Source organism: Lolium rigidum, chromosome 4 (assembly GCF_022539505.1).
Source record: "Lolium rigidum isolate FL_2022 chromosome 4, APGP_CSIRO_Lrig_0.1, whole genome shotgun sequence".
Classification (NCBI taxonomy): Eukaryota; Viridiplantae; Streptophyta; class Magnoliopsida; order Poales; family Poaceae; genus Lolium; species Lolium rigidum.
The window spans coordinates 222,006,837-222,020,479 of record NC_061511.1 but is presented as its reverse complement, the minus strand read 5'-3'; the positions used below and the strand labels follow the sequence as shown (position 1 = coordinate 222,020,479).

General features: G+C 44.1%; 1 protein-coding gene across 1 annotated transcript; it reads left to right on the top strand.

The window, feature by feature from the left end:
• The first annotated feature begins 265 nt into the window (after positions 1-265).
• On the top strand, positions 266-4,173 carry LOC124648302 (CTD small phosphatase-like protein 2). Its single transcript, XM_047188089.1, has 5 exons — positions 266-404; positions 562-650; positions 3,363-3,447; positions 3,533-3,864; positions 4,015-4,173. Exons 1-5 carry the CDS (start codon positions 266-268, stop codon positions 4,171-4,173), a joined length of 804 nt encoding a protein of 267 aa, XP_047044045.1.
• Positions 4,174-13,643: the final 9,470 nt, after the last annotated feature.

Here is a 13,643-nt window from a genome sequence, read left to right as displayed (position 1 = left end):
TGAAATGTGTGTTTAACTGAATTAGTAATGCACTGCAAGTTAATATTAGGCATGGCAAATATTTCATGCGTCCTTTAAATGCTTTAACATCATATCATGTACTGATTTGTTTTTGTTTAATTTGTTCCCAGATATTACTGCAGATGTACTTCAGTGGACCTTAGCTTGGGTGGAAGTGTGTCCTTTGTCAAACTCATGCAGCAGTCGTTGCTTAGAGATTACTAGGACATACCGTACACCTCACCCCAGTGTGCCAGCATAGAGAATGACGAGCAATTTCAGTGACGATGCAGTTCGGAGGGAGCTCGGTGAGTACTCCAATGGAGGTAACTCAATGGCACATCAGTTGAACTCACCAGTACGCGAGTTGCCGCGATCTCAAGTCAATGCTGATCCTCATACTGGTGAGTGACTTCGCAAACAGTTTTCCTAAGAATTATGGATGGCAATTTGCTGATCTTCACGTGAATTGACTAGTTAATTCATGTGATTACTTTTTATTGTACAAATTACACTGCCCCTAGTGTAAGTTTAATTTGTTGTTCCTTCAAAAAATATCAGCAACGTCCATGACGGCTCAGATAGCTTGTGAGGATACTGAGATGGTATATGAAGATTTAGGAGATGAAGAATCTTGGGCTTTGGTCAAGGTATTACTATATACAACACTAATACGTGTGTTTTTGGTACTGATAAATCTACTATTCTTATAATATATATTTTACTCTCTCACAATTTACAGTCTTGAATATTCTAACGATTAGTTGCATTTCTTGGAATGTCTACTGATCAAGTTCATGTATTTAATTCACGATCTTGGTTGTAAAATTTCCACTGAAAGATGTGTAATTGCAAAGGGGCTTGTTGTATGGTGTGCCAGAATAATTGTGAAGTTTCTTCAACAGAACCCGTTTATTTTGGCTATTGATATTTTATCTATTTTTTTACCATCCATTCTCATGTTGTGATCCCTCATTAATCAAGAAAACATCGGTTTTAAATGAAAACTTCCTTGGGTTTAGTTGTATGAGTTCTGGGTCATAAACTTTTTAATTTTGGTTTCTCTATAAAACTATATGATTTTCACATAGGAGGACTTAGCATGGAATATGAAGCTCGATCTTTTGATCACAGAAAATCATCTTCTCCATAGAGGTGGATAGACTTAGCATGAAACAAGAAATTCCATGTGCTATTACGTAGGTAGTTGTAGAGTTTTAGCCTTCTCCCTTTTGTTTCCTAGTTTTTAGGCTTTTGGTCACTGTCAGGTTTTGATTCTTTTAATTTCTAGGTTTACCCTTGTAACATCTTCACCATATTAGAGCTCTTCTTCTAATACAAAACTTCACAGGTTTTCGCGCGCACGCACTCAAGAAAAAAGAATCTACATGCACTAAATGCTTGCAATATTGTAATTTATTGCTTGGTAGATATATGGTGTACTTGATTAATGTTTCACAAGCATTTCAGTCGTCGAATTTTGTGTGATTCATTATCACGGCATTTCAAGTATATAGACTAGCATGCCTATTCGCATGGGATAAAAAGAATAATCATACACCTTTTTTGCGCATGACCATTACTACATATTTCAAGATAGTTATTCAGTACAAATTGTGTTTTGGCATTTAGTAGTCGTTAGCAATTTTCAAAACCGTGTTTCTATGTTTTTCCCCAAATATTGTATCGCATGGGCATCATAATTGTGCCCTGTGTAACTGGAGCTATAAAAACTTCTTGATAAAAAGTGTGCTTGCAAAGATTCTCCTTGGTCAATAATTAGAACTAAAACAATGTTAGTTTAGCAAAACTCCTTTGTCCTGCCACAATTTGTTTGAGAAGACACAAAACCTTCCATTTCACTTTATTGGAAAGGTAGAAATAGTTGAAGTACAAGCCTCAAGGGAGGCAAAGCATAGAACATATCCAGAACAAAAGGAAAACCAAAACATGAACTAATGGACATCCCAGACCTGGCATGATCACCCTAAGCCCATGAGCGCCAGCATATGCCCAAATCCTCCATCCTTTACTTGGCCAGCAAAGAAGGAGAACTGAGTCTGGCGTGTTTGAACGTGCACTCATTCCGTTGCTTACAGAGCATTTGAAGAGGCCAGCGCGCTGTGGCATGGGGACTCAACCCTTTCCACAAGGGCTTAGGCTGACACCAACTATACACATGTTATATCCGTTACATTGCCTTCTGAAGTTATTGTCTTATGGCACCATCAATCTGTATTATTTTATTCTTGTATTATTTGTATGTTGGAGGAGCTCCTATGCTAACTTTGAGACATACATTTACAGAATTTAATAACTGAAACGACAATTTCCTCAACATATTTCCAGGATCATGCTGAGTTTAATGTAGCAGATTATATCAATGAAGGTAAGAAGTGATGAGCTAACACTTCCTGCATCAATCAGTATTATTCTTTATTTTTGTATCTGCTTGGTGGTCGAATTTTTTCGATAAAGTGATCATGAATATAAATCTCGGAAGAAATCTCGCAAACTTCATCATGGCAGTGATCCTTTTGGTTTATTTGTTACCATTTTGCAATAATAAATGTACCTAAATTAATCGTGGTATTCACAATTTTAAAAATGATGTTTTCTTCATCCATGGGGAGTTTCTTATATGTGCAAAATTTGGGGGCATTCCTCAAAAAAAAACTCAATTTTCTGTATATATCAATATATTAATATCTTAACTGTGAATTTGATGAGCTTGGATTTGGTTCTCACACATTGCTCTGCCTTCCTCAGCCTCGTTAGGGGGAGATGTCTATGGGGCGTCTTCTTTACTATTTGTTAGAAAGTTAGACATGGCCAATTAGTTTGGTCATATTTTTTTTGATAAAGAATTCTATTGGTCATATAACCGTTTAACCCTAGCTGTGACATGCTTGCTGTTTCATTTGTTAGATCTGTCTACAGAAATATATCTAACATTGTTGAAAGGACTTGCATAACCAGTTAAGCAACACATAATTCTGATATTCTTATATATATTTATAAACTTATCATTGTTGTTGGGGCTTCCTTATTTTGCAGATAGAAATGGAATTTCTGCAGCACCGCATCCTACTATCATCAGCAGTTATGAAAACATTCAAGACTCGAGTCGGAATCATGAGCCGTTGAACAGTTTTCCCATTGGGGGTTCTCCTCTTTATATGCTTGGTACTTCAGATGGAGTACTAAATAATAATTATGCTATGGATGACTTGACAACCTTGACCAGGAAATATGGAGTATTCCCATTCATTCGGAAAAATGCAAGACCCAGTATTGGCTTTGATGGTGAAACTGCAAACATGTGCTTTTATAACTACCGGTTATCTCATTTGCATGATCAGCACTTAAGTGGCCATTTGCCTCAGTTAACTGACGTACCAATACTACCACCTAAAAAGAATATCACTCTTGTACTTGATATCGATGGTAAGTTGCTACAGATTTTTTTCCTCCTATGGTTTTCTTTCCTTGCACTTGAGATTGATGACATGCTCATTTTCTGTTTGCCCAGGAACCCTGATCCACTCATCAATGAGAGATGAAGGCGCGGACTTTTCGTTTATTTTGTTACGTGGAACGGAAGAGAGCACTGTGTACGTGAAGAAGAGGCCATATGTGGACGCCTTCCTGAAGAAGGTGGCTGAGATGTTTGATATTGTTGTCTTCACAGCTAGCATAAGCTCTTATGCAGACCAGTTGCTTGATATACTGGATCCAGGGAGATTGATCTCGCGACGCTATTACCGGGATTCATGTCTCTCCCTAGGTGGTAAGTATCTCAAGGATCTGACCATTATTGAAGCTAATCTCATGAAGGTTGCAATAATTGACAATACCCCGGAGGTATGTTACTCTGCTACTTAATTCCAGAGGTCATATAAATTACTAGGACGTACTGTAGTGTTAGACATACGTGGAAACTTTTGACTTGCGAGTTTGAGAAATTTCCATGACCAGTCCATGACTGAATGCTGTTTTTTACATGTGTTGCAGGTTTTCCGGCTACAGGTGAATAATGGGATACCCATAAATACTTGGTCAAGTGACCCTTACGACACTTCCTTGCTTGAGCTGATCCCCTTCTTGGAAACCCTTTCTGTCGCGAAAGATGTCCGGCCACTCATTGCAAATAAGTTTGCCAGTTATACTTAGGTTGCAGCAACATTAAACTAGTTAGGAACAACTAGTTATTCAATTTATACTCAAGAAAGAATCCTTCCATAGTGGTACGATTATTGGCCTCCTTTTTCGAGCATTTTTGGGCGGGAGCATCAAATTTTGTAAACTGCAATTTCGTATATCTTGCCAAATTTTGTATGTGAAAATATCATGTATAATCTGTTACAGTTATACAGAGGAGGATACAGGTGACAGTAATATCTATAGGTCTCTTTGCCTCATGAGTAAACTCATACATTATCATAGTTTTTTATTTGTTGATAATTTTATCTCATGCATGAAAGTTGAAATAAGAAATGAAAATTCGTTTAGGGAAAAGGAAATATACATGCAAGGATGGGTTATTGAGTTTAGGGTTTACCCTAGTACACATCTCTATGAAATCTTAAAATTCTAGATGTGCCTCATATTATAAGCACGTAAAATAAAGTCATGGAAATAAGATCAAATATACCACGTAGTACATAAAGGTGAAATAGTAGCTTTTATTCAATTTACAAGTTAACCATTCTGTCTTTTTAGTGCAGGGTATATTTGATATATTTTTTGCATTAAGTTTTGTAGGTTCTCATGTTATAGTGTGTTGCGCATGTATGATATGTTGAGATAATTTTTGATAGCTAATTAGCAAATCCTTAAATAAAGAACCCACACTAGTATGCACAGAATTTAGTCCGGCGTTGTCCTCTTTTTGAAAAAACGTACCCATTTTATTCTCCGTTCTAGAAGTTATGTGTTGCTACTCGCTTCACGTCGTGTGGGCATCGATATCTACGCTGGTGGCGGCTTGTGCCACGAGCACCATCGGCTGGTGGGTAGAAAAGAAAGTAATATATACAGATGTTGAAGTCATCATCCTTGGCTCGTGGACGCGGCGATGGACACACTTCGGTTTGGCGGACAAGGGTGTCACCTAGGATAAGGGTGTTCCTGTGTCAACTCCTTTGGGAAAAACTTCCGTGCTCAATGCAAGTGGTCAAACGGAGAGGGCCATCAAATGGGCTTTGCTCCTTATGTGGCGAGCCTGAGGATTGCGACCATATTTTCTTCCAATGCTCCTTGGCTCGCTTTATGTGGGCGGGGGTTAGGGAGCTCTTGCATTGCTCTTGGAACCCTGCTGGGGCAGGTGATTTCCTCGCTATCTCGCATGGGCTAACTGGGGCTTATAGGAGAGTAGTTTGGTTCTCCTTCGCGGCGTTAGCTTGGACGTTATGGAATATTCGTAATAAGCTTACTATGGAAGGTGTTCTTATTGGCAAACCGGCTAACACCTTGTTTAAAATGATCATATACATGCAGCAATGGAGGATGCTGGTGAAGTGGAAGGATAGAGGACTCGTGGACGCGGCGATGGACACACTTCGGCATCTTCATGCGGAGCTTGCGGCGTCGACGGTGCCCTGACTTCGCCATGTATCTTGAGCTGTAGGGATGAACCTATATGTTATTTGCTGCTGAACTTTTATGTGTTAGCTCGGTTTGGGTCTGGGGACCTGTGGACCTGCGTTTCGTGGTGGTAGCTGAGCGGTTGCTCGATGTGTTGGACTCGCTGTGTGTGAGCGGTTGCTCCTGATGTACCTTGACTATGTATGTGTTGGCGCTTTATTAATTTAAAGCAGGACTAAGGTTTTAAGTTTTAAAAAGTCATCATCCTATGTTGGGTATTGGAGTCTCGTCCTTTCTTTTTGGAAAGGAGGATGAACTGGAGTCTGTACAATTCCGACATTTTTCTATAGCTTGTGGTGACTGGCAGTAGTGTAGCTTCAAGTGAAAATAACGAGAGCCCTTAAGATAATTCACCATTAAAATTCAGTACAAGAAGACACACGTTCCTTGCAGTCCACCCTGCTCTCGTTTGTCCCTGCTGAGGATCCCTGACCGCATGCCGCTATGCATGATCTTGTTCGTGACGGGAGGCAGATTGCTTTCGTGGCGCTGTTCAAGCGACACCAAGCGAATCTGATCCAAACTGGTATATACTATATACTCTACGATACACGTACCGATTCAGTCTCTTCTTCCAGGAGAATCTGATCCGTCGGCCTTGACCGTGGCTTTCTAAGACGTCCCTTGCATCCCGTCGTACTTGTACCTCAAATGATGCTGTAATTGATGATCGTCTAGTAATGCATTTCCTTGGACCTTATTTGCCTTATGCTTACCTTCTGGCAAATGGGACAATGAAAGCCCTGGGAGTTTTAGTTCTGACCGCAATGCAAACCGGGACTAATGGTATTATTAGTCTTGGTTTTACGCGCATGGGTCACGGCCAGTCTTCTAATCTGGTTCATTTGAAATCTTTAGTCCTGGTTTGGGGTACCAACTGAGACTAAAGAGGTTGTAGCGCGGCGGCGCGGGGCGGCAAGCCCCGAGCCCCTTCAGTCCCGGTTGGTGCCTAAAGGTACTTCTCCATATATACCCTTATCCTGTCCAAACCTGTGAGTCACACTTAAATTTTTTCACTTGTAAGCATAAGAGGTGTATGTTGCTTTGCTTTTCCTTCTTATGCACAAGAGGTGCTTGATGAAATGCGTAAGAGCATGTTCTCACTTGATTTCACACAAAACAAATACAATATGAACTGTTCGAACCACACTTAAGCTTTCTCCTCTTTTTTTTCCTTCTCGGTCGAGGTTAACAACTTTATCCTTTCATCCGTCATTGATAAAATACATGTGTCAATGTACATCGCTTCACTATTCATGATGTTCCGCAGTGGGTTTTTGATAAACTTAATTATATAATGCAGATGAACCGACAATGAACAATGACTAAGAGCATCTCCAGCCGTTTGGGCTCCCCACGTCCAAATCCGGCGATATTTTCGTCCGGAGTGGAGGAAACTTTGGCCTGGGGAGGCCCATTTTCCCAGCCGCGAGTCCAGGATGGATGTAACGAATTCAGACAAAATTGCCGAGTTCGTTCAAACATAAGCGAAATTTAATGATATTTAACATATAGAGGCGAGTTCGTATATAAGTAGGCCGAATTCGAACATATATTTTTGAATTCGGCGATGGCAAACTAAAATTTAAACTACAGAACGGCCTACTACATGCCGAAATGGCGGTAGAACGACGTGTAGTCGCCGCCATCGTCGTCGTCGCTGGAGCCGGCGTTGTCCTGGGGCGGCGGAGCCTCGTACCAGCGGCTCGTGCCCTGGCCAGCGTCGCCGGCGCGTGGCGGCGACGGATGGTACATGTCGTCGTCGCTGCTGTCCTCGACCTTGACCACCTCCCTGGGCGCAACGTTCCTAGCGGCGGATGGTGTGGCGGCGCGGGCGGCGCATTGACGCGCGGCAGCCAGATCCAGCAGCCGCTGTTGCTGCTCCGCCTCCTCGCGCTCCCAGTCCCGCCTGGACCACTCCAGTGCGGCATCTTCGGGGAGGGCGTTGTCAGCGGGCACCAGGTCCTTCAGCGACCTGGCGATCGCCTCCGCCACCGCGGCGTCCTCCGCGCGCCTCCTCCTTGGCCAGCTGGTTTGCGGCGTCCTCCTTCTTCGACGCCTTCCTCTTCTGCCCGCTTTGCGGAGAGGACGGCTGGTCGCGGATGACGAGGGCGCCGCTACTGCGCCGTCTGCTCGGCGGTGGCGACGACGGTTCCTTCTTGATGGTCGAAGGAGCCGCCCACTCCTGCTTGACGGTGGCCGGCGTCGACCCGCCGGATCTGGATGCCGACCGCGAGCCAGAGGAGGAGGAGGACGGCGCCATCCTCCTCGGCATCCAGGAACTACCGTGCCGGCGCGACACGGTAGTCGCCACCGGCGGTGGCATCCCCAGGACGGGGGAGTTTCCATCCTCGATGTGCGCGAGCACATTCTCGAGGGTGCGGTTAGGCGCGCTCCACCATCGTTTGCGGCCGGCGGCGTTGTTCCTTGCCGGAGGAGGAGGAGGACCGTCGTAGGAGGTCAGTTCGCGTTCGTACCTTCGCCGGAAGAACGCGATCCACGACTCGTGGTTGTCAGGGAAGAAACGCGGATCCGCGCGCTGCTCGTCACTGAGAGTGACGAGCACCTCGCTGATCGCCCGTTCGAGTGCGGCACCGCCCGTTGGCGGCGGCGGGATCGGCACGCCGCCTGCGCTCAGCCTCCATCCCCCCGGTGCGCGGAAGTCCGGCGGCGCCGGGTAGCCCGCCGCGTAGAGGAGCCGTCCCTCCCATTGGTGGAGAGAGCGGCGGCCGAAGCCGTTGTTGGCCGCACCGTCGTTCGCCATTGCACGTTCGAGTTCGGGGGAGATTTGGTGGAAGGCGAGTGAGGTGAATGCGGAGCAGACGCGGTAGTTCAGCGATAAATAGATGTAGGCGCGCGTGATACCGAGGAGACGGCATTAACTCGCCGCGTGGAAGCTACGCTGCCGGCGAATGCTGACCGGCGGCAGGCTTTTACAGCGTGCGGAAGACGATGCGATGAGAACGACGATCGGTGTCTCTCGCCGACAAGTTGGGGCCACCAGACGCGCGAGAAGTTTCCTCGCCGTTTCACGCGCTTTTGTTTCGTCCGGAGTCCCCGAGAGCTTCCCGGGGGGCCGGGGATGGCGTGGGATCGCCGAATGAATTTAGGCCCAAATCCGGACGAAAACGAGGAACTGGGGGCGCGACTGGACCGAATTACGCCGTCCGGATGGAAAAAACGTCGTTCGGGGGCCTCGTCGGGGAGACGAGTGGAGATGCTCTAACGCCATAACGAGTTCACTGTGGGCCTGGAAATTTTATCTGTGTGGTTGGGGAAAACAAACATGAAGGTTTTATGTATTGTCCATGTGTTAATTGTTAGAATAAAAAGGATTGCTCTTGCTCGACGTACCTTCACACTCACCTGATTCGGTTTGGTTTCATGTCCAACTACAATTGTTGGACCAAGCATGGAGAAAAGTGGAGTTATGATGAAAGACAATGAAGAAGAAGAGGATGATGACAACTATCCCATCTTCCTTGAATGCGATGATATTACAACGGGGGAAGCTGAAGATCAAGAGACATCAGATGAGCCCACTGATGATCTTGGTCGGGTCATTGCTGATGCAAAGAGAGACTGTGAAACTGAAAATGAGAGGTTGAAGTTCGAGCAGATTTTAGAGGATCACAAAAAATTGTTGTATCCATTGTGAAGATGGCCTGAAAAAGCTGGGTAGCACACTGGATTGTTGCAATGCAAGGCAGAGAACAGTGTGAATGAAAAAAGATTTGAAAAGTTGATGAAATTAGTGAAGAAGTAGCTTCCAAAGGGTAATGAATTGCCCACCAGTATGTACGAAGCTAAGAAGATTGTCCGCTCTCTAGGATGAGACGTGCAGAAGATACATGCATGCATTAATGACTGCATCCTCTACCACAGCGAGGAGTATGAGAATTTGGATGCATGCCCGGTATGCACTGCATTGTGGTATAAGCTCAGATGACCCTGGTGATGTTGAGGGCGAGGTCGAGCGCCCCAGGAAGAGGGTTCCTGCCAAGATTATGTGCTATGCTCCTATAATATCACGGTTGAAACATTTGTTCAGAAACAAGTAACATTCTAGGTTGTTGCGATGGCTCAAAGAAGACCATAAGAAAGACGGGATATTGAGACACCTCGCTGATGGGTCATAGTGGAGAAAAATCGAGAGAGAGTCCCTGGACTTTGCAGATGACGCAAGGAACTTAAGGTTTAGTCTAAGTATAGATGGCATGAGTCCTTTTGGAGAGCAGAGCTGCAGTCATAGCACCTGGCTTGTGACTCTATGTATCTATTATCTTCTTCCTTGGTTGTGCATGAAGCGAAAGTACATTATTGACACCCTATATTTACACAATAGGGATCGTAAGAGGACTTTATGTTGTGATATGCATTACGCTGTATTTATGATGATGTTGTGTAATGTTTCCTTGAATGATGCATGCAGTAGCGTCGAGTTGAATGGAAAACATACAACGCTAAACATCTGCCGCGGCAGAGAAACGGCATGTCCCGAGCGCCTGATGAGTGGAGGACTTTAGTCCTGGTTTGTATTACGAACCGGGACTAAAGCCCCTCTACACGAAGCACCCTGGCGACGTGGAGGCCCTTTAGTCACGGTTCGGTTCGTCTCACAACCGGGACTAAAGGGGGGGAGGGGCTTTAGTCCCGATTGCGCAACCGGGACTATTTACCTATTTTATACTAGTGTGGTATCCTCGTGTCTTGCGCACTGTCTCTTACATTTTTGCTTCCTTGCAAGCATCCCACTGAGGATCCGATGGCTTGGTGGCTGACCACTTTTTATGGGCATGGGCCCTTCGTCAATGTTCGACGAACGACATTCCTAGCCGAGTTTCACGCCTTTGGAGTTGCACGTCCAAGGACGAGGGCTCTAACCGCCAATTTCAATCTCATCTACCAAGCTCAAAGACAAGAACAACACAAACCTGGATAGAAGATGGATGGATCGTGATATGCACCGGCTTCAGGAAAGAAGATGCTTGAAGTTTGACGTGGTCTTCACGTCGTAGGATCAAGGATAACTATTTGCAACCAGCTAAAAACAAAAATAAGAAATTATGACCAGCCAAAGAGAATGCTAACCATAACCAGGAATCCAAGACAATCGACTATTCACAATCCGCAAAGTAGCGACATAGCCACACTCGAGTCGTGGAGCACGGACTAGTTGTAATCCGCAAGGGAAAATATGAACTCTAAATCACACAACCACGCTCAAGTTGTGGGGCACTAATTAGGTGCTAATCCATGAGAAATCACGAAAAAAGGGTTGCAATGTCACTCCTATGCAAGGAAGAGTATACTTTGTCCATGAATATGAAATGCCAAAAGTTAAGTACTATCCTTTTATACTAAGGGATAACCCTTTTTAGGTGTGAAACATGATAAAGGTAAGTAACCAGCTTTCCATAAAAATAGCCAACTTGAGAGTTATTGAGGAGTTTCTTGGAAATTCGTGAAACCTTGACAACCTCAACACCTCCCACCAAAATGGCCATTAATTTGGATACACAACTCAAAATAATGCAAGGTTTTCTTTGTTAGAAAGATTATTTGATGTAGCTTCAATTGGTATACTCAAAATGCTTACCTCTTGTCCAAGTGAGTGTTGGCATACTGAAACATTAAAGGCAATATTGAGTGCATTGGAAACACTTTGAACTTGTTTAGCCAACATCTCTTCTTCGACTCCATTTATGCATGGACTTATAAGTTGATGGATATCAATGTTGTTCCTAAATTCAACCAATAAAAATGGGAATAAAACAAAATTTGTATCATTAAGGTTATGTGATAAACTTAAGTCAGCATTCACCTGATCACTTATTAGTTTGGTACCATTTCTTGAAATAGCTCCATTAGTGTATGGTGCAGTGTCGATGGCTGGGATTTCCTCATCATCCAACCCCTCTTGAAAAGGGTTCATCCTCGAATCTAGCTAACATGGGGCAGTACCAAAATAGGAATGTAAATATTTTATTAAACATATAGGTCTAATTCTCACAATTGGTACCGTTGAATTTCTTTGTTCGACTAAAAAACCTTTCAAAATAATATTTTCATGGAGTGAAAACTTGTAATCATCCATTACCATGTTCATATAATTTGCAATGTAATCAACCATGATTATGTTCATATCATCCTCCCTCTCTTGAAGAGAGAGTGACTTCATTCATCTACAACATCATAAAAGAAAGGATGAAACCAAATAACAACCAGGAAATGAGAAATTTAGATACTTGTATGCAACCTTCAAGTTTGTTAGTTCCCTCATGATGTTTTTGTTGAAAAACATGCTCTTTTCGGTGGATGATCTTTGAAGCAATTTTTCTCTAATTTCATATCACCCTTGTTTGTGTGTACATAGGTACAAATTCTTCAGGGATAATTAAGTGCTTCCATGCCCGTGTAGAAATCAATATGCACACATGCACTATTTGTAGAAGTATCTCATGGACTCTATAATTGTTCTGTAATCTCTTCCTCCCATTGTCGTAAGATATTTGTGGTGTATGATATTATCACATGCACATGTCGCAAATAAGGAGGGCTCTGGGTGTGGTGACCCTGCATACCACTGCATGTTGTAGTATGCCAGTCGTTGATATAACATTCACGAAGTACCATTCCGCAAATATTACATCCCTCAGAGTAGTACAACAGAACATAGCAGGGTCCATAACTCATTCACATATTATTACAATTAACATACACATGTCGTCTTGGAGCTCCTCTTGGGTCCTAAGAGGAATACTCCTGGGTTCGAGGTGAACCCAACTTAACTTACAATACCAGAGTTTCATTAAACTAAACATTTATTTCATCGAGCAGCTAAATATTAAGAGTTCAGGCTGCTCGGTTACTACTACTAGCGGATATTCCTAGGCTTGTTCTCCTCCGGAAGCCTCCCCGGATCCGTAGACTATGAGATAGTCTACGCCTTCAACTCCTCCTGAGAGGTCAGGTTCATCATAGCCGATGATCTCGGCTTCTTCCTTGTTGTCGTAGTCCTCCTCCAGACGATTCAGACAATCTAAGCATGGGATTTAAGGGTGGTATGAGTACGAGCGTACTCAACAAGTTCATTATAGATAAGAGGTGTTTAATGCACTAGCTACGATATTAGACCAGAAAGTCTAATACCAATGCAAGTTTTTGATAAACATTTCTTCAAGAGATTGCTTTTATTTTAAAGAGCTATGTCCGTCAGCCTTCACCGGTTTACTAGAACTTCATGGAGCTCCTTTCCGGCCGCGTTCGCAGTTCCTCAATCCCGGAACGGGGAGTGACAGGTCACGCTTCTTTACACTCTACGGAGGTGTGTTGCTTTACCCATAAGAGATCTTAACCTTGGTGCCAACCGGGCAGCTTTCCCGTCCACACTTCCTTCGGTGTGAGGCCCGGTATAAGGTCTAGCCAATCATGTTCCTCCGCTACCTCGAACACCCACCCTTTGTTGCATGCCCCGACCCTGGGTCCACGTCGGTCCCATTATTCCTGTAGATTTCAAGGTGGACCCCGACCACGACGACAGTGCTGGGCTCTACCATACACTCCTACGCCGGTAGCTGCAACCCATCATAGACCGCAATACCGTGGGGACTTAGGACTCCCCAGCCTCACCATCTTGCTCCTTCGGGCGACAAGTGTACTACGGACTATGCCGTGGGGACTTAGGACTCCCCAGCCTCACCAGCTTGCCCCCTTGGATTACAAGTGTACTACGGTAAAGCGCATCCGTTGATGAACGAGAGGTGGAAACACTTTTGACTACTCCGTCCCACTCCGGATCTTATGGTTAACACGGGTATTACGGCACAAGAATCACTCGGCGACATTTGTTGTTTAATCCTAGATGGATATAAACCCTTGCAATGGAACCTCCACCATATCAACACAATCCATGGTTCCATTGCCCACCACATAGTCATATTCATAGTTATGAAAGTAGTGGTTTTGGTTTTTATGCAATAGTGATAATCATAGTA

What these genes read in the sequence shown, in the direction of transcription:
- LOC124648302 (XM_047188089.1), top strand. Translation starts at nt 266, where the DNA reads ATGACGAGCAATTTCAGTGACGATGCAGTTCGGAGGGAGCTCGGTGAG. An exon ending in AATCTTGGGCTTTGGTCAAG is followed by an intron (nt 651 to 3,362) that starts GTATTACTATAT and finishes TTGCATGATCAG; the next exon opens with CACTTAAGTGGCCATTTGCC. An exon ending in TAATTGACAATACCCCGGAG is followed by an intron (nt 3,865 to 4,014) that starts GTATGTTACTCT and finishes CATGTGTTGCAG; the next exon opens with GTTTTCCGGCTACAGGTGAA.